Genomic DNA, 21,053 nt, shown 5'->3' on the forward strand with positions numbered 1-21,053 from the left:
TTGATTGTTCTTCTAGAAGTCAGCGTGCCAGTAACAGCAGTTGTGTGCTGGCGGGAACTGTCATGAGACACTACTGCCATTTCCTGTCTAAACTATGTAGAAATGTTGAATAATTATTTAAATCTCCTTCTAGTAGAATGAATGGGTAGAAAAAATGAAAGTTGTTTACAGATAGTATTCTACTGAGATTCCACTAGTTTTCTCTTATCTTCATGGTTTAGCATCTGCCCAATTTTTCTATGCCTTCTTTATGCCACTGCATTAATAGCATCTATTTGTACACCTCAGTTAAGGAATGCATATAAGCAAAAGTATTACTAAAGTGAGAATTCAGTGCATGCTTGCATTCCTCCTTTTTTAGAGTTCATACCAAATACTTTAGATGTTGGTAATACAGACAGCATCCAGTCACACTCATAACTTTATTCGTAGCAGATCTAGTGTTGTACACTTTGAAACTGAGCATCAAAAATAAATTTATTTGATGGATTTTTTTATTTTTAGTTACGTACAAGATCAGGAGAGTTGTGCTTCAGCAGTATGTCACAACTAATGCATGTTAATACCCAGGTATATGTGATGAATATAATGCATTTTAGAAGAAATTGCTTGTTTACTGTATTTCTTTTCCAGTTTTTAAATAAAAAACTCTTTCATTTGATCATCGGTTTTCTATCAGAATACCATTGTAAAATATTGCTTCTTATTTTGCTTAAACTTTCATATATATTAATTTTCCAGGTATACATTCACTGGAATTTACACATTTGAGTCACTCATAAAAATCATTGCAAGGGGCTTTTGCTTAGAAGATTTTACGTTTCTTCGAGATCCATGGAACTGGCTAGATTTCACTGTCATTACATTTGCGTAAGTTTTTGTTTTTTGCTTTTTCTTTGAAAGTGAAGGGCAAAAAGGGCATGAAATTAGTATCCATACATATCAATTTCATTAAATGGAAATGTGGATTTACTTTGGTCTAAAACTATTTTCATATTCTAATATGTATATCTTGATATAAACATAAACACTGCAGAAGCCAGTAATACAGCTAGTATTAGAGGGACTAATTTCATGTCCTGCATTTTTTTCTCTGAGCAGAAAAGGAGCATCCCTTTACTTCATTCTCCAAACTTACCAATCTAGTCTAGATAAATTTTAGGCTTTCAAAATTAAATCACTGTGATTCACTTCAGAGACACTTAATTTAACTGAAGGCTCTGAAAGCATATTAATGCAAGGCACACTGCAGTGAAAGGTAAACTTCTGACTATTGCTATTTAATTTTTTGCTAAAAACGCCAAAGTGGTCTTGATGAAAGACCCAAGTAAGTAGCATAAACTTTGCCTAAATTCTGAATAACTGTGATTTAATCCTACAGGTATGTAACAGAATTTGTAAACCTAGGCAATGTTTCAGCTCTTCGAACTTTCAGAGTATTGAGAGCTTTGAAAACTATTTCTGTAATTCCAGGTAAGAAGTAGTTGGTGTAAGGTGTTAGGCCCCTTGTACCTCCCAACTGTTCCTTTTTATCCTGTCATTGTGTTTGTGTGTGAACTCCCCTATTACAGATATGTGACAGAGTTTGTGGACCTGGGCAATGTCTCAGCGTTGAGAACATTCAGAGTTCTCCGAGCTTTGAAAACAATATCAGTCATCCCAGGTGAGAGCTAGGTTAAACACGGAGGCTGACTTTACTTCACTAAAATGGAATTCATATTTTTTAAACATGAGTCTTATTTCTTTCACAAAAAAGCAGGAATCGGAAGATACTAGAATTCACTGAAATCTCTGATTCATTGCTTTTTAACATGAGCTCTTGCCTTTTGAAATCAGCCTTTGAGTTTAACAGATTCTTGCATGAGACATTGCAGTACACAGTGTGTGTGGTTCGCATCGTATGATGTCAAGCTTTCTTCTCCACATTCAATGACTACCAGTAACCCTGAAGTTTTCTTACCCACGTGTACTTACCTACATGACGTTATGTGGTATTTGTTGTGAATATTTGTGTCTAAAAAATAGAACTGTTGACTTAGTAAGAAGATGAAGGAATAAGATAATAAAGAATAGCATGGGCATTGCATGGGGGATTTATTATCTTAAAATTCAATGATTTTCCAAACCATCTCCAGTTTTATAGCATTAAATTTTAATTGTATTTATTGTTGAACAGGCTTTTTACTACTGTCTTCTAAATCTAGTATGTTATAAAACTGATAGTAGCAAAGGTTTGGGGCAAGAAGTATTGACAAATAAAAAGAAGACTTTTATGTGAGATTCATGTACAACATGAATAAAAAAGTCACTTGTTTTAACATTAAAACAAGTGTTTTGAAATATATGCAACTCATTCCATTCACAGTTTCAAATGAACATAAATTTCAGCTATTTATTCATTTTCACAACTGAAAAAGCTCTTCACAGAAATGTTATTTCACAGACATTACAATCATTTATTTGGGCTTCTGCATGAAATCTATAACTTTACTGGGAGACACTGTCATTTTTATGCTTTCAAAACAGTTTTGAACATCGGAATAAAAATTTCTTTGCATTTGCAGGCTTGAAGACTATTGTGGGAGCCCTAATTCAGTCTGTGAAGAAGCTCTCGGACGTTATGATCCTGACTGTGTTTTGTCTGAGTGTATTTGCACTAATAGGGCTGCAGCTGTTCATGGGCAACTTGAGGAATAAATGCCTGCAGTGGCCTCCAGAAAATTTTACTTTGGAAACAAATATTACCTCCCAGCTAAACAGCACTCTAGGTGAAAATGGTACCTTGGTTAATTCAACAGTGACTCCATTTGACTGGAAGGGGTACATTGAAGATCAAAGTAAGTATTGACAGCATAATTCTTATAGAAGTGATTTGTGGCTGACCCAGTTCTTAGAAATTGGGAGGGGAAGGGATGATACATTTAGTCAAGGCAGAGCAGAAGTGTTTTCTCTCTCTCAAAGGCTGGCACTGAAGAGGGAGCAAGGAACGTGGTGTCTCTACTTGATAGAGCTCTTTTTCCCAGCTCCCTCTGACAAATTCACATCTCCCCTGAGACAGAAAGAGATCCAAAGGAGTTCTTATAATTACTGAAGTTTTACACATTTTCCATTCTAATACTCCAAAGCAAGATCAGAAACAGAATGCTATGTCACTTCTGACAGAAGTGACATATCAGAGATTTCTGACATTCAGTCCAGTGATGGAGTCAATAGTTTTTCACCATCTATCCATTCTTGTGCTTCACTGTCATTATTATAAAGGTTTTTTTCAGGGTCTAACAAATTTTCCTGCTGTAATTTAAGCTCATTGTTCTTATTAACTTCACCACAGGCATCAAAACAAAATTATTCCCTATCATGAATTACTCTCTCTGAGATATTTAGCTGCTATTCTCATGTTGACATGCCCTGTTCTCTCCTCTTTCAGTCTTCCTTTTGGATGCTAAGCAGCACACATCATTAACCATTTTGTCCTCCAATTTATTTTCTAGATCTTGAGCTCTTATCTGGATCCTTTCTTGTTTGTAAATATCCTTCTTAAAGTGCAGTACTCACATCTAAACATTTCTCCTTCACGTGAGGCGTACTAAGCAGAGAAGAAGGATTATGTGGCAGCATAGTAACTTATACTTCTGGGTTTTATATCCTAGGCTGGGGCTTGCCATTATTTACAATTGTAAACATCATTAAATCCTGTTCAGCTTGTGGTCTACCTGCTCCTGAATCTTTTACAGATTTTGATCTCACTGAGTTCTCACTTTGTATTTGCACAGTTCAATGTTCCAGCCTGAACAGCATCCTATGTTTTCAAACCATTTTTTCAACTGTCCTGCGTCTTTGTAATTGTTTCCTCACAAACTCATCACCATCCTTATCAGATCAGTATCATTTGCAAATTTGATAAACCCATCTAGATTAATCTATCATCTAGACTAGTTAAAACCTTGAACAGCAGCAATCTCAGACAAACCTCTTCAGAAGATGTTTTGATGCATTTTTCCGTTTTGATAATTGCCCAAAGTATGACCTTCCAATCAGTTTTGCTGATACAGAGCGGTCTGACAAACTGAGAATAGATAAAGAAATGTGTTTCAGTGCAGTTAAGTGTGAGGTTGCAAGCCTAAACTCCTTACCCTAAAAATCAATGCTGCACAATTCATGTTGAGACAGATTCACATGCATAAAGGGTGTAGCTGATGGCATGTATCATCTCTAACGATGAAAGTTACTTTTGGAGAAAAATAGGAGCTAAAGGGGAAAGAGAGAAAGAAAAGGGAAGGGGAATGGGAAAACTGACCGCAGTGGCTAACTGTGAAGAGAAGTGGTGGGGTCCCCAAGTGTGTCTCCTCCCCTGAGCATCCTTTCCAATGCAGCAGTGATCACTCCATAATACTTTTCCCACAGCAACCATGTGTTTTTCATTAGCACCTCCTTAAACTCCCTACAGGTTGTTCCTGCTTACAGTGCTATTAGCATTAACTGGAATGCACTTTGATCAGGGTGGGTGCTGCATGGCTGGTTGGTTTTTAAGCTCATACATCCGTGTTATTAGGTCACCTAATATAAGCCAAAAGGTACAAGAAAGAAGTAGGAAAAGGGGGGAGAAAGAGGAGTGAGTCTAGCACTAGAGAAAATTGCTTCCTATGAGTACCTGCTGCAACAACGATGTGTTTGTAGGTGTAATGTCATTAGAATAAAAGCAACATGAAAAAAAGCATGAGAGCAAAAGAAAAATAATGCCATAGAGGGTCTGGGAAACACTGCAACAGCAGCTTACGTGAAAGGTTGCAGAGCTGCAACTGAGAAGCAGGGTATAGAAATGCAGTTGGAAAGCCCTTAGCAACAGAGCAGCTAAGGCATCTAAGGCACTGCGGAGCAGCCAGAACTCTGACAAATAAAGACTAAAATTCTGCAGCCAAAAAGCTAAATCGTGTCCTGTTCACATAAATAATTGACCAGGAAGGCATTATTACTTCTGTACTTAGCACTACTGCAGTCGCTACTGGAATAGTATATAAAATTCAATTTAGATAGAATGTTGAAAAAATGGAGGATGTTCAGAACAGAACAGAATGATTAAAGGGTTGGAAAACATGCTTTATACCAAGATAGACCAGGAGCTCAACCTACTTAGCATATCAAAGGGAAGGTTTAGAGGGCGACTTGATCACAGTTGAGAAAGACCTCATGGGGAACAGAAATTTCATCATAGACATATCTTTGATCTAGCAGGCAAAGATATAAGAGGTTCAATAGCTGCAAGTTAAAGCCAGGCAAATTTCAAATAGAGTTAGACAGATTCTAAGTGTGATCACATAGCTGAACAATGACTATGATGGATTTCCATCTGAATTTCTTAAATCAACATGCTATCTTTCTACTTGAACATGTGAATTCATGGAGATCCCATGCCACAGGGTATAACAAAGTCTAAGCAAAGTCTCTTAATGAAGACTTAGACTTCAAGGTCAAATTTCATTACTAAATTTCCTGGCTTATTAACAAAGAATCTATAAACTCAAGCTCTGATTTCTTTTAATTTAAAGATAACCTGAAGTCCCCTAAAAGAAACCCAGAATTGAATTAGTTGCAGAAAATACTTTATTGAATGGCTACTTGAACCTCTGGTATATTTACACAGAATTTCATATGTATTATGAAATTTATAATGAAATTATGAGTCTTGTTATGAAGTTACTAAGGTTTTCCTTGCTTACCATCAGTTTCAAAGAGAAAAATTATCTTCTCACAGCTTCCTGCTCTCTTTTTGCAGGTGGGCAGACAGGATACAGAAATGGATCTTAAACTACCTGTGTCACAGGGGAATAAGAAGGGACTCACATGGAGCTCAGAGCAATGTGATGGTGCTGTGTTTTGTAGGAATTAAGAGGTTTTATGCCAGTAGTTGTGTACCCTATGTAAAAAAGGCATGTAAGACCTAATTTTGCCACTGAGCTCATTTTTGGAAATACCATTTAGAGAGACTTTATGTAAACACTCCTGGCATCAGTCAGTCAACACTTTTTTTTTTTTTCCTTCTTTTTCCAAGATAAATTCAATGCTAGACAAGTTTGTCTTGGCAAGCTTGCCATAAACAATTTTTTGCCTGGGAAATAATATCTCACAACCTATTTTGTAGCAATTTTTCTCAGTCATTGCCCTATGTTTACCCAAGCAACTGTAAATTCCCTTGTTGTAAAGTGTTCACCTACCAGGGTCTTTTTCCCATTTCCCAGTCATATAATGGGGAGTAAACATATACCATTGATGTAGTGAGGGACTTTTCACATTACTTTGGTAAAATACAATTCAGAGGCTTGCATCTAGTTAGAGACACATGCTTATACTGCTCAGTTTGTGGTGTTATAAAAATTTTCCCATCATGATAATGATTTGAGCATTTGTCATGGTTGTACCAGTGCACTCAGAGAAAGCCTGGGTGGCTATTCTTTCCTGTGAAGCTGGCAAGTACAGCATGTTTGCAAGGGACATCTCTGAACCACAGAACTTGAATACAGACCCTGTTTCAGTGGTACAGCTCAGCTGATGCAGTACTGATCACAACTGACTGCTCAATGTAAACTATATCAAGTTAGGTTTGCGTTCTTCCTAACCAGCTGTTATGTTCCAGTATATTTTAATCATGAATAGCTGACATAATGCAGAATAAGATTTGCTTCATAAGGGTCAGCTGTGGTCAGCATCATGTCAGCTAACTTTACTGGTTTCAGCTTGTGTTTCAGCACAGTGCATATCTGCAATGCATACCAGCCTGAAATGACAGTGGCCGCACAAAGGGTTGTGCGTGTTGCACAGTACAGAAGATTGCACCCTGCAAGACACAGATGTATCACTAGGCACTGAAACTGAGTCCTTCACAGAGTGTCTGAACAAGGTCTACATAGAGTTTAAAACCTGATTTTTTCCAAATGGTGAATTTTGATGATGGGATGGAGAGATGCAGCTGAACAGGGTCCTAGTGGTTTTAGGCGACAGACTGGAACCCATGGCAATAGTGATCAGAAAGTTTGAAATACATTATCACTATGGTTTTTTTCATATACAATTTAATTATGACAATAAAGAACTGTACAATACAATTTCCCAAAGTGTGATTTAGTTCAGCAATCAGACTGAAGGGAGAATTGTACATTTAATCTACATCCAGCAGCATTTGACAGGATTTTCAGTACCTTTTGGCGTTTTTACAGTAAGTGCTGTGAGTGACAGTACTTACTGCAATTCATACTGCCATTTACTCTAAAGATATGGTCCTGCTAAAAAAATAATACTGCTTGATAAAATTGCATCTGTATTCACCTTAACACTTTTAGAGCAGGACTATTTCTTTCATAGAGCTGTAAGAAAAGTTTCATATTCAGAATTTTATAATTTTTTTAAAAATTCTTTTCTAAACAGGTCATTTTTATTTTCTGGAAGGGCAAAATGATGCTCTGCTTTGTGGAAATAGTTCTGATGCTGGGTAAGACCAAATTTCATCATATTATTGCACTGTGTACAAATTAGGTGTTTTAGATAAACACTTGGAGGAGGGAGCTATATTTTGAGTGATCACTTTCTTTCATGTAAGAAATGCTGCACATTTTATGCTGCACTAAGGATTTGAGTTCCTGGTCAGAGCTCAGTGTGTTGGTTAGATGAACTTAGTGTTTGCATGAATGAATCAGTAATTTGGTATTAGTGTAGCTGGATGAGAAGTAACAGACACAGCTGCTGGAAAACACATGTTATTTTGCAGTTCCAGCTGCACACGAGTACTAACAGGCTCAGACAGTAGAAAACAGTGACATTGACATTAATGTTACAAGATAAATAATTAAAAAATTATTTGGAATATTATGTTTTAGAAGTTTAGAGTAAACTTTTGATGCTAATTTTTATGTGCCATTCCTACATAATTTTTCTAGTGTCCTTTAAAATAGTTTGCTATTAAAATCATGACTTACTATTTCTACAGAAAAATCCTCTTTTTAATCGTAATCTTCTCCTGGACATTCCAGGTGATATTAAATATTAAAAATAAATATTAAAATAACTATATATGTTAACAACCAGTTTGTCTTTATAGGCAGTGCCCAGAAGGATATACATGTGTGAAAGCTGGTAGAAACCCCAATTATGGCTACACAAGTTTTGACACCTTCAGCTGGGCATTCTTGTCACTATTTCGCTTGATGACTCAAGACTTCTGGGAAAACCTTTATCAATTGGTGAGAATTTTTTAATGTAATACAAACTAAATATTTTTGTACCAATAATGCAAGAAGCCTAACATCAATTTTCTTATATTATCTTGATGATAGGAAAACCAAAACTTTTGTTAACCTATTCTTGCTTATAAATGTATTCTTATTTCCAGACACTACGTGCTGCTGGGAAAACATACATGATATTTTTTGTTCTGGTGATTTTTCTGGGGTCTTTCTATCTGATCAACTTGATCCTGGCTGTGGTCGCCATGGCCTATGAAGAACAGAATCAAGCGACCATGGAAGAAGCAGAACAGAAAGAGGCAGAATTTCAACAGATGCTAGAACAACTGAAGAAACAACAAGAAGCAGCTCAGGTATAATTTATAGTGTAGTAATGCAGAAGTATATGGAAGTAACTTTACTAGAGATAGTCACCCTCTTCTTTTTGAATTTGAAGTTATAAAACACCTTGACAGGCTTTCAATAACAGAGCTAACTCATAGATATTCTATTCTGCACTAAAGATGTTGTACTGTGAGCTATTTGGCTATAATCAAGAAGGAACACTCAAAACCAGATATACATTATTCATTATGTTTTTCTTAGTCTAGTGTCATTGAGTCTGTTAGTCTTCTGCATTTAAAAACTGCTCATGAAAGATGGAAGCAGGCTGTGATCAATACGTATCTTGAGTCAACTGAGTAACAAAAATTAGAAAAAAATAGGGAGAGGATATCCTATGGAAAATGTTGAGATCCAGAAATTCTGATAAGTAAATTTAAAAAAACCACGATGTCATGGTTCGCTTAGTGACATACATTCATTCTGCAACGTGGCAGGCAGCAGCGGTGGCAGCAGCAGCAGTAACAGCATCCGCGGAGTCCAGGGAGCCCAGCGCTGGAGGAGAAGCAGGAGGGCTCTCAGAAAGCTCCTCAGCAGCATCAAAATTGAGCTCAAAGAGTGCGAAAGAGAGGAGAAACAGAAGGAAAAAAAGAAAACAGAAAGAACAGTCCGGAGGAGAGGAAAAAGATGAAGATGAATTTCACAAGTCTGAATCAGAAGACAGCATCAGACGGAAAGGTTTCCGATTATCTATTGAAGGCAATAGACTGACATATGAAAAGAAGTATTCTTCTCCACATCAGGTATTGCATATGGTTATTTTTAATAGAAGCATACACTTAAAGCATCACAGACTGTTACAAAACTACTCAAGTCTTCCTGGTACTGTAATATCATCCTAATGCCTAAAGAAAAGAAACCCTAAGATTTTCATTAAACTTTATTATTGTTGCTAATGCTTGAGATAAAGTGTTGTAGGTACTAGATTGTCTTGTAAAAAACCACAGAGAATTAAATGTACCTCATATCTCTATTACTGTGTAAAAGTCATACTAAAATATTCTCTGATTGCTTCTGCGGGTTTTTTTAGAGTGAATATATATTATCTAGACTTACTAAAATGTTAACAGTATATTTCCATTATGATAGCCTCATATTTTCCTCCTTTTCCAATGATGCTTGGAGGGTGGTGCCGTATGTCCAGGAAGCTGCATACATGAAAGAAAGTGCATGTATAAACTCCCTTTTTTTCACGATGGGTATTGTGCAACTACTTTACTTTGTAATTCTAATTGACATTAGGAGAAAACAGTGCTCAAAATTGTTTTTGTCTTAAGAATCCACGAGCAGTGGTATTTCTATCTGCAATATATATATATGTAATGAAATACATACAGAAATTTCACAGCAGCATTTAGCTTTTCTAAAAAAAACCCCAAACCCCTATTCTATACTAAAACTAATGCTAAATATGAAGGTTTCACATAATAATCACAAATTTTGTTTGCTTGCAGTCTTTGCTGAGCATTCGAGGCTCCCTATTTTCTCCAAGGCGCAACAGCAGAACAAGTCTTTTCAGCTTCAGAGGTAGAGCAAAGGATATAGGATCTGAAAATGACTTTGCTGATGATGAGCACAGCACTTTTGAAGACAATGATAGCAGAAGAGATTCTCTCTTTGTACCACGCAGACATGGTGAACGGCGCAACAGTAACATTAGTCAGGCCAGTAGGTCATCCAGGATGCTGGCAGTGTTTCCAGTGAATGGGAAGATGCACAGCACTGTGGATTGCAATGGGGTGGTTTCCCTGGTTGGTGGACCATCTGTTCCTACATCGCCTGTTGGACAGCTTCTGCCAGAGGTGATAATAGATAAACCAGCTACTGATGACAATGTAAGAAAGTTTTAAATAGCTCAGGCATCGTGGCCTTTTCTTACTGCACCAGCCAGCATTTTCTACAGAATGGAACCCTTGGCAATGCTTCCTGGTTGGTCAAGCTGTGAACGCTCCTGCATCTTGTAAAATCTTTAATAAATAAAACAGCTAAGATAGGTTGGCAACCTAAGCATTTACTTACTTACTTACAAATATTCTCAAATGAATGCAATTTGCAGTTTCCAAGTAATAAAATATTAACTTACACATTTACAAAACCGGTATGTTTTACTGTATTACTGTGCTACGCTTTACTTTCACTGATCTAAAGGTGCATCTGACTGCGGTCTTCGAAATCATAGTTACCATACCATTGAAAAGAGTATATAAAAATTTTATCAGATAACTGCAATCAATATGATGCTGCTATTGCCGCTTTATCAAAATTAGCATTATCAGTTAATTTTGATATCATTCTTCATTATCATCCCAGTTAAAAATGTAAGGAAGCTGTCAATTCTTTATTATCATGTATTTCTTATTCCTATATATTTTCCATCTATTGATGATGGAGTTCTGTAGTGTAGATAACAAATAATTCATTGGAAGATCAAATATCAATACATACTTCCAAAAATACAAATGTCTATGTGAACATATGTGCAGCACATATGGCTGCCATTCTCTTACCAAATACAAGTGAAGCGAATATGTCTCAAAAAAAATCCTTGCTTAGTTTAAAGCTGTCTACACGCATTACTAAAAAAATACTAGCATGAGGAAGCATAAGGAAGTCAGACTTTTCTTACTTGCTACAGTTTGCCTAGAGGAAAAGACTATTATGTTACAAACCAGAATTTTCTGTCAGCAGGAGCAAGAAAAAAAACTAGTTTGTAAAAAAAAACTATACAATATTTTGACACTATTTAAAAATTATTTTTCATAGGTTAAGGAAAGAAATGCAAGTTAAGTACATAAGCTCCCGCTTACTCTTGAACATTAGGTAACTATTGCCTCATACCTCTTTAAAATTATTTCAAAGGTACTAAAAAGTAATAAAAGTCCGACATGATAAAAGTTGAAGTGCATGAAGCATGTATCCAAGCTAAGACATTAATAACAGGGTTATATATAGTATTTGCTTATCTCATTTCTCCAACATGGTCTCACATACTATTGTTCTCTGTTTAGGGTACCACTACAGAAACAGAAATGAGGAAGAGAATATCAAGCTCTTTTCATGTTTCTATGGATTACCTGGAAGATCCAGCTTTAAGGGAAAGAGCCATGAGTATCGCTAGCATCCTCACAAACACTGTGGAAGGTGTGTGCTATGCAAGCTTGATATTTAATACCTGTTTTTCCAATGGATTTCTGTAAATTTCAGTTGAAACTTTAAAACTGACATAAAATATCTTATTTAACAGACACCATCCCACAAACTGACACACATCTATTGGCAAACTCAAAGCTCTTTATTCGTTAAGGTTATTACATAAGTAAGCATTTCCATCTCATTGTTTTGAAACCATCTATCTTATGTGGTCATCAGGACTACAGAGTTATGTTTGATGGTCATAACTGAGCAGCTGCCTATGTAGTTATATTATTGGACACAAAAAGACCACTGAACATTTTTCAAAGATATGCAACCATTGTTAAAATATATATGTATTTTTAGCAGTTATATTTATTCAGTTACTCTTTAAAGAAGTGCTATTCTTGTTGCTAAACGTGTGGTTTTTTCTTGAACAGTGAAAGAAAATTGTATTGAAAATTTTTACCTTAACACCACAAATTTAAAATAAAAATGCTGATATGATAGAACAGTAAGTGAGAGGAATATGCTGAAGTGTAATCAAGGAACAATTAAATACGTAACACAAATTGATACTGATCAGCATAATGATTGGAATACAGACTTTCTACAAAAGCCCTGTAAAAAGAGGGTTAATTAGTACCAGTACGGATTGACAATTTGAGCGGTACAATTCATGTAGGATTGAGGAATGGTAGAGCAATCACATAGTTACCTGTGTGAACTTTCTTTTCCCACAGAACTTGAAGAATCAAGACAGAAATGCCCACCATGTTGGTATAAATTTGCAAATATTTTTTTGATCTGGGACTGCAGTCCACATTGGTTAAAAGTAAAACATATTGTCAACTTAGTTGTAATGGACCCATTTGTTGACCTGGCTATTACAATTTGCATTGTTTTAAATACACTCTTCATGGCTATGGAACATTATCCGATGACCGAGGAATTCAATAATGTACTTTCAGTTGGAAATCTGGTAAGTCTGTTGGGGTTTTATGTTCATGATTTGAAGAAAATATTTTTGAAAGAACTGAAAGAAAGGGTTTTAACAGCTTTCTTTTTTCCACTCTTTAGAAAGTAGATTTATTGGACATTTATTGGCCTCAGGATAGGAACCATAGAATCATACAATCAGCTAGGTTGGAAAAGTCCTTTAAGATCATCAAGTCCAACCATTACCGCAGGATTGCCAAGTTCACCACTAAACCATGTCACTAAAGGCCTCATCTACACGTTTTTTGAACACTTCCAGGGACAGTGATTCCACCACTTCCCTGGGAAGCCTCTTCCAATATCTGATCACCCTTTTGGTGAAAAAGTTTTTCCTAATATCCAATCTAAACCTATCAGAACATTTTTGGAAATTTCACTGTCAACCCTGGCTCATGTAACTTAGGATACTGCAAAATCAATATATTGCAGTGTTCTACAAAGCCAAATTAAAAACTTAGAAAATGATACCAATGCTACATTAAGTAAATTCCATCTTAAACAGAAGTTGATTTGTCTAACTCATAGACCAGGAACTGCATTAGTTCCATGAAAAAGACACTTTGCAAATAAATGTAGTGTTAGTTTTTAATCAATACAAATCTTTAAATTATGAATGTGTCTTTTATTACCCTGTTTCCTAAGCACAGGTTTAATAGTTAAAAGAGCCATTTAAGAGCATTTCTAGAACTTTTTATGCGGATTTTTTTTCTTTATATACTCCATGTAAAACTGTGAAAAATATCCTGCATTGCTTTTTCCTCTTAAATTTTTTGTATTTTTTGTCATCAGATAATTAGTAAGGTAACTTTTCCTCATGTTGTCAACTATATTTTCTTCCTTCTAATTCAAAAAGATAAATTACTAAAAAATTCAAGAGTTAGTTAATTTTTTGTAGCTCTGATGCTTTTGAACTGACAGCTTTGATCACATAGAAGTATCTACAGCTGCAGTCCTACTTTGTGTCTTATTTTAAGAATTCATTTCTTATAACAGGATTTTTAATAATCCTTGTTTTCTAATAAGGAAAAAACATGTCAGATCATGTAAATAACTACAGGGTTTAAAGGGAGAAATAATAGATAAATGTATAGCTGGTTTTCAAATACTTAAAATAGCTCTGAATCTGAATTTAGTAGTAAAATGTAAAAACTTGTATTGTAGCATTTCATAGGTTTGTTTTCCAACCAAGAAAATGCCATATAAATCTTGGCGTACATCTGACTATGAAGGCAGTGCAAGAGAACCTGGCTATAAGCACCATAGTCTTCCAGTCTTGAGCTGGAGTTTAGCCTAAGACATAAACTCCTTCTGCAATATAGAGGCATTCAGGGTTTGTCTATTCCAGTGGTTCCATTTTAAAGCTCCTTGAGAACCTTACTGCCCTGATCATTAGGAACCTAAGTCAGTTTTTCAAGCTGTATTTATTCATTCCTACCTCTTTCTCTGTGGTCCCAATCCTTTAGCTTAAAAAAAAGTAACCTTTCCCTTTCCAGTGTTTATATCTGGAATATATTTAAACACTGTTTTATTATTATATAGGTTACATACCATTGGTGTTCTTAGGCAGATGAAGTTGGACTCTTCTTGTCCAACTCCTGATTATCCCAGTTAGATTATTCTATTTCGCTACCCCATTTTCTGTTCAGTTTGCCTGAAAAGGGGTTATCAAAACCAAAAAAGAAAGCATTTCTGTCAGACCAGGGCTCTGACAGGCTTTTAACAATGGCTTTAGTACATTCCTATCCTACTAGAAATTCTCCTAAGACTTCTGTCAAAGCTTCTCAGGGCACTACCTTGGTGGCTCCTAAATATGATTCCTATTTATTCAGCATAGCATCCCATGATGGGAAACCATTACCAGCAATATCATGTTTAAAATGCATTCTTAAATGCTCTTTCCATCCTGAGATCAAAATGATAGAGCCAATCAACTTCACTGAACTTACTGGTAACACCCAGGTAGAAGTTCCTCAGTTTTCCTTCAATACATCATTGTATCTCAGTTGATCCCCATCTGGTATAAATAATTGTATCTCTGTTGAACTGAATGGGATCATGGCAGGTTATACCAGCAAAGGAGCTGCCTCTCTGGACTCTTAGATTTAGCCTCATTTGTGCTGCTGTATACTGTAATTAGTATACCAAGGAAGATGTTGTACCATCTAATTTCTTGGAAAGCATTCTGGTTTATGTTGTGAAAATCAAATTTGGGATATTGTTTGTACAGTACACGAGAAAGTTCATATCCTAATAGGGTTGAAATTGGATTATAAATGTTATGAAACAGAAATTTATGTAATTTGTTTAGTATGAAATTTAATTAATTGAAAAAAATACTTGGTTTCTGTAGCACTTGTTAAGGGAAGGTGGGCATAATAAATCACTACAGTACACTGAACTATTTTAAAGTGTCAGTTTTGGATAAGATGTTGCAGATATGTAACTTGAATTAAAAACAAGCAGCAGCTAAATCTGTAATATTGTATCTCATAATGAGTAACAAACTGCATTTTGAATTCAGGTCTTCACTGGAATCTTCACAGCAGAAATGTTTCTCAAGATAATTGCAATGGATCCTTACTATTATTTTCAGGAAGGCTGGAATATTTTTGATGGTTTTATTGTAACTCTTAGCTTGGTTGAGCTTGGTCTTGCAGATGTGGAAGGACTCTCAGTTCTTCGATCATTCAGATTGGTAAATATACATCAATTGCACTGATTTTTCAATAAGACTTTAATTTTTTTTTCCTTACATATTTGATTGATGTTTGCTATGCTACTGATCCTGATATCTCTTGCATTAGTGCAAGCTCTTACTACTTGCGGTATTTTGCTGTCATCAATAAGAATTGATAGAGATCCAGAGAAATAGATAGCAATGGGTGTACTGGGCCTATTTCCAGTGTATTGTATATACATGCGTTAAACATCCTGTTGTGCAGAAACAGGCTCATTGGGTGAATTGTGCTCTGATTGGCACCACAGGAATAGATTGGCCCTACAAATACCTGTAGAAAAGTGGCACAGGTGATTTTAACAGATAAACCCTAGATTTTAAATTCCACCTAATATGTCTGGTAGCTTCTTTGGCCTTCAGCAAAAACTATGCTTTGAGGATATCAAGCTCTAACTTCAAAGAATTTCATTGACTGAACCTTAATGCTTCTAGACAAGAGGATATCCTCTGAACAGTCATATTTAGGGTGTATTTTGCAGTAATATCCTTCCGCAAATTAGCTTTAAAATATCTTCATGTCTTTTTTGCTCATTGTCCTAACAATATTTTTGTTTTCTTCCAGTTGCGAGTTTTCAAATTGGCAAAATCTTGGCCCACTCTAAATATGCTGATTAAGATTATTGGCAACTCAGTGGGAGCTCTGGGGAATCTGACCCTGGTGCTGGCCATCATTGTGTTCATTTTCGCTGTGGTTGGGATGCAGCTGTTTGGGAAAAGCTACAAGGAATGTGTCTGCAAGATCTCCAGTGACTGTGAACTTCCACGCTGGCACATGCAGGATTTTTTTCACTCTTTCCTGATTGTATTCCGAGTGCTGTGTGGAGAATGGATAGAAACAATGTGGGACTGCATGGAGGTTGCAGGCCAAGCCATGTGCCTTACTGTCTTCATGATGGTCATGGTGATTGGAAATCTTGTGGTATGTAATCAAAGCATTAGCAAAAAATTATTTGGCAATAGAGTGGGCTCAGTCCTGAAGGAAACTAAGTGCTCTGGCTCTACTTCAACAAAGCAATTAAGCAGGTGGTTTCAAGTGATGCTTAAAGTTAAGCTTAAGAGCTATTTTGGATTGAGAACAAAGTATTTTGCAATATCAAAATCCTAAGAATGTTAGAGTGAGCACTTAGTTACATTCTTGATTTGTCTTTTGGCTCTTTGTAAATATTTTGTGCTTCAAATGCTTTTAGTTTATGGGCTCTTTATAAACAATTTGCTGTGAATTTTTTATTATTTATCCTATATGATTAGTCACCTAAATAATCTAATTTCTGCTGTGTGATAGGATAAACTAAATCTTTTAATGATGCTGAATAGTAAATCTGTTATCTCCATTTTTAGATTATAAGATTTAGCACCAGAATATTATGTACTGTGGGGATTTAAAGACGCATTTACAGGTATTAGTCAGTTGTGGGAATATTTTGGAATAGTGAACAGGACATACGCAAAATTTTAAAAGCTGTATTTTTTGTGAAGAAGAGAAAAAGGTTTTAGGGTGTTTTTCTTTGGTTATGGTGAATTATCGGCATTTCAGTCTTCGATGTCACTAATATCACAATTTTTAATAAAATAAACATTCTTTGTTGGGATAGTCTAGAACATCCTTTTTTTTATCTTTCTGCAGGTACTGAACCTATTTTTGGCCTTGCTTTTGAGCTCATTTAGTGCAGACAACCTTGCCGTAACAGATGATGACAATGAAATGAATAATCTCCAAATTGCTGTAGCAAGAATGCAGAAGGGCATAGATTATGTGAAAAGAAAAGCACGCGAATTCATCCAAAAAGCTTTTGTTAAAAAACAAAAAGCTTTAGATGAAACCAAACCACTTGAAGATTTGAACAACAAAAATAGCTGTATTTCTAACCACACAACTGTGGAACTAAGCAAGGACCATGACTACATTAAAGATGTGAATGGAACAACTAGTGGCATAGGCACAGGTAGCAGTGTGGAAAAATACATAATTGACGAAACTGATTACATGTCATTCATCAACAACCCAAGTCTCACTGTGACAGTGCCCATTGCTGTGGGTGAATCTGACTTTGAAAATCTAAACACGGAGGAATTTAGCAGTGAATCAGACCTGGAAGAAAGTAAAGAGGTATTGAGATATTTTGTGCATTTCTCTCTGATCTTTGAGTATTTTTCTTTTTTTTTCTTCCCCCTTTTTTTCTTTTTTCTTTTTTTTTCATATCCCAATGCATGCATGTTATTTTGACACTTCTTTTGTACATAAATGAGTGTAGAAAGGAGGATTTAATTCTTGATGAACAAAAGTGTGAGTAAGGGTTTAAAATCACAGTCTCCAAGAGGAGAGGCCAGCCAATGGGAAACAGAAGTAATCCATAAGAACTGTTTATGGTCCATATGGTAGTTGCTGGTAGAGCAGGACAATGCCTTAGCTACAGTCTTATTCCACCAGAAACTTTTGTTTGCCTCCTATAACAAGGGTCCCACTGGGAGTGTCATACATCTCTCTGCCACTCCTTTAGACACCAGAATTCTTTTAGATTTTAAAACCGTCAGCTCTTCTACACCTAGATTCTTATAAAAAGAAGTTTGAACCATAGACTCTTACATATACTTCAAATTCACTTAGTTGTGAAAATATGTAGCCAAAGCAGGCTATAGATAGCTTTTCTGAGAACTGTGGGTTGTTCAGAAAAAATATATTAAAGCTATAACTCTTCCTTTATATGACATTTTTTCTGTGGCTCTTCTAACAAAATAATTTAACTTTATTTGATAACATAATTTGCAAAACAACTACACCCTCAGTGACTTAGTTTGTTGACATTTTATTCAAATCAGAAAATTACCTTCCCAGACACCAAAATTAGTTTTCTGACTTCAGGAACCTCAACCTTAAACTAGCTAGTTTCCATTCTGGTAGCCACCCAGTTTCTTTGTGGGATAGCTCATATTCCCCTGCCTCTCTTGTGTTAGCAGTACATAAGACACCCCATTTTAGGCTAGCTGAATTCTGTATTGCTGTCAGTTCAGTGTGCATAAGCCCTTTAGTGTTCTCAACAAAACCTCAAACTAAGTGCAATCTTTGGATCCCCCCCGAGAAAGGAGACCTGTAAAAAACAACCTCTCCCATGGCAACCTATTTCAGAGACAGTGTTGTTCCCATTTCCCAAATAATGTCTGAAGCATTAATATTTCTTTCCCTGATAAATATTAGCCAAAATATATTAATATATTAATATGGCTAGTTGTGGTCATAGATCTTTGCAGGCTTAGCATTATCATTCGTATTTTCCAGTTTAAGAATATTTTTTTTAAAGCCTTATCTATCACTGATACACTTTTTATTTAATGGATCCATACAATGCAAAAGTAAAACCAAAGATTGTACACATTTCATACATGATTATCAGCAATTTAGTTATGTTAAGTATTAAACCATTCAAAAACATGGCAGAATTATTTACTTATTCTGAAAACAACTAATATTTGCCTTAAAAATATTTACTGTGCATTTGTGATTTTTTTGTTTGTTTGTTTTTTGTTTTTTTTTTTTAATCTTCTTTTTTTTTAACAGAAGTTAAATTCATCTAGTTCTTCTGAGGGCAGCACAGTTGATATAGGACTTCCTGCAGAAGAGCAACCAGAAGCTGAACCTGAAGATGCCCAGGAGCCAGAGGCCTGCTTCACAGAAGGTGTTTGGAACAAAAATACTAATAATACTTATTCATGAAATATAGATTAATTATCTGCTTAAACTAAGTATTAATATTTATGTATTGAGTTGTTACTGTTTAAACTATGATTGTCAGGAGTAGTACTTTTAGACCATAATTTGTTATATAGATGATGGTACCACAATTATACTATATATCAGATAAGCAATTAAGAAAATATTTTATCAGAAATTTATCATTGTTTTTAAATAAGAAAAATATATTACTGAAAGATTTATTTTAGTATGAACTACTGTACTTTTGGGTTTAGTTACAGTCTCTCTATATAACATTTTTCATAGATATCTATAAAAGTGTTTATAAAGTACACATTACTGAAAAAGCTGTTGAGTGATAAATAAAAACTGCACCTGGATGATCTTGTGCAAAATGCTAAGTGAACCTCCTACAAATTGGCAAAAAGAGAAGGCAGAGCCTTCATGTGCCACCTGGAGCAAGAACAATCTCAACTGGTAGACTCATTCACCTGTAATGATGCCTCCTATTGGCCCTTTTACAAAAACGAATAAAACATCAATCTCATCATAAACTTTATTTACAAAGGCATTTTCTTGCAAGAAACCTTATGCATGTATGCATGTGAAGGAGGTGGGGAAAGGAATAGGTATAAAGAAGCGATGTAAGGATACAAGTGCTATTTTTGGTATCTGTAAACAGAAGTTAGATTTAGAAATTGGAAAATAAATGTTACTGTCAAAAATCAAGTCAGCAGCTAAATCATAAAAGCTTAAATAAATTAAGGGCACAAACTAGAGAATTTGCTGGTACTGAAAAGCTCAGAACTTAGACGCTTAGATTTTTTCATATAATAAATGCAACATTGTCTGAATTTAGTACCCCCCAAAAAAGAAAGTACAATTTAATAACACTTGCCCATGTCTTACAACATAAACCTAGTATACATTTGGATGAGATTGTATATTTTAACTCATACTTGGTATTTTGTAATTTGGCTTCATGTTCCATGGATTTTTACCTTATTGTGTGCACTGTACTGAGCACTTAGTTCTTGATAAAGGAGAAATACTTTCTTCTCACTTGTTCAATTAATAGTAAATTCCAATTTTCTCAGTATTTTGGGTTTTGGGGGGATTTTGGTTTGGTTTTTTTTGGTTTTTTTTTTTTCATTTGGAATAAAAGAAGGTCATCTAGGTGAAAATCTATTGGGTTTTTACTAAATAGCACAGCTTCTTGGAAGGTAGCATCATATTGTTAACAGAATGCATAACCAAAATCAACGCAATTCAACAAAATCTATTTCTCTTTTTTCCCCTCAATATATACACTGTTGTAAAGGCTGTGTACGAAGGTTCAAGTGCTGTCAAGTAAGTATAGAAGAAGGAAGAGGAAAGCAGTGGTGGAACCTTAGAAAAACCTGCTTCAGGATTGTTGAACACAACTGGTTTGAGACCTTCATTGTGTTTATGATTCTCCTCAGTAGCGGAGCTCTGGTAAGTAAAACATGAACAGTCATAATGTTGTTAGAAAACTTCTTAAAAGTTGGCTCTTCAAACATTGTTTGAACTTATTTTTCTCCACCAGAAAGAACACACAATTCCATGTCTTCAAGTGACAGGGCTAAATTTTAGTCATGCCTTTGAAAAATGGTAGAAAAAAGTTTCTTCTCAACAATACGTTGAAAAAAGTATAGACATAACTGGTTAGAGAGAGCTTGACTCTGTTGCTGGAAGTGATGGTGATACACTTGAAGCAGGGAGAGGGACAACATGTGAAGAAGAGAATATATTTAACTTTGGTTTTTTAGTTTGCTCCCTAGTTACTGATTGAACTCAGGGAAAAGTACTGTCACTAATGAAAAAAGAAGAGTTTGAAAGTAACTGTAATGACATAAACAGC

At 35.4% G+C, this 21,053-nt stretch overlaps 1 protein-coding gene across 4 annotated transcripts in view; it reads left to right on the top strand.

Annotated features, from left to right (window-relative positions):
- SCN1A (sodium voltage-gated channel alpha subunit 1) overlaps positions 1-21,053 on the top strand; it is a 92,979-nt gene that overhangs the window by 44,532 nt on the left and 27,394 nt on the right. For all 4 annotated transcript variants that reach the window (XM_030488820.1, XM_030488822.2, XM_030488823.2 and 1 more), the window contains exons 5-19: positions 742-870; positions 1,382-1,473; positions 2,565-2,837; positions 7,420-7,483; positions 8,090-8,231; positions 8,381-8,587; positions 9,053-9,358; positions 10,070-10,417; positions 11,624-11,756; positions 12,491-12,729; positions 15,268-15,441; positions 16,046-16,402; positions 17,108-17,590; positions 19,037-19,154; positions 20,493-20,647. In XM_030488820.1, the coding sequence (XP_030344680.1) occupies positions 742-870; positions 1,382-1,473; positions 2,565-2,837; positions 7,420-7,483; positions 8,090-8,231; positions 8,381-8,587; positions 9,053-9,358; positions 10,070-10,417; positions 11,624-11,756; positions 12,491-12,729; positions 15,268-15,441; positions 16,046-16,402; positions 17,108-17,590; positions 19,037-19,154; positions 20,493-20,647 (3,220 nt within the window). The remainder of the gene's footprint in view (positions 1-741; positions 871-1,381; positions 1,474-2,564; positions 2,838-7,419; positions 7,484-8,089; positions 8,232-8,380; positions 8,588-9,052; positions 9,359-10,069; positions 10,418-11,623; positions 11,757-12,490; positions 12,730-15,267; positions 15,442-16,045; positions 16,403-17,107; positions 17,591-19,036; positions 19,155-20,492; positions 20,648-21,053) is intronic.

Source organism: Strigops habroptila, chromosome 5, assembly GCF_004027225.2.
Source record: "Strigops habroptila isolate Jane chromosome 5, bStrHab1.2.pri, whole genome shotgun sequence".
Lineage (NCBI taxonomy): Eukaryota > Metazoa > Chordata > Aves > Psittaciformes > Psittacidae > Strigops > Strigops habroptila.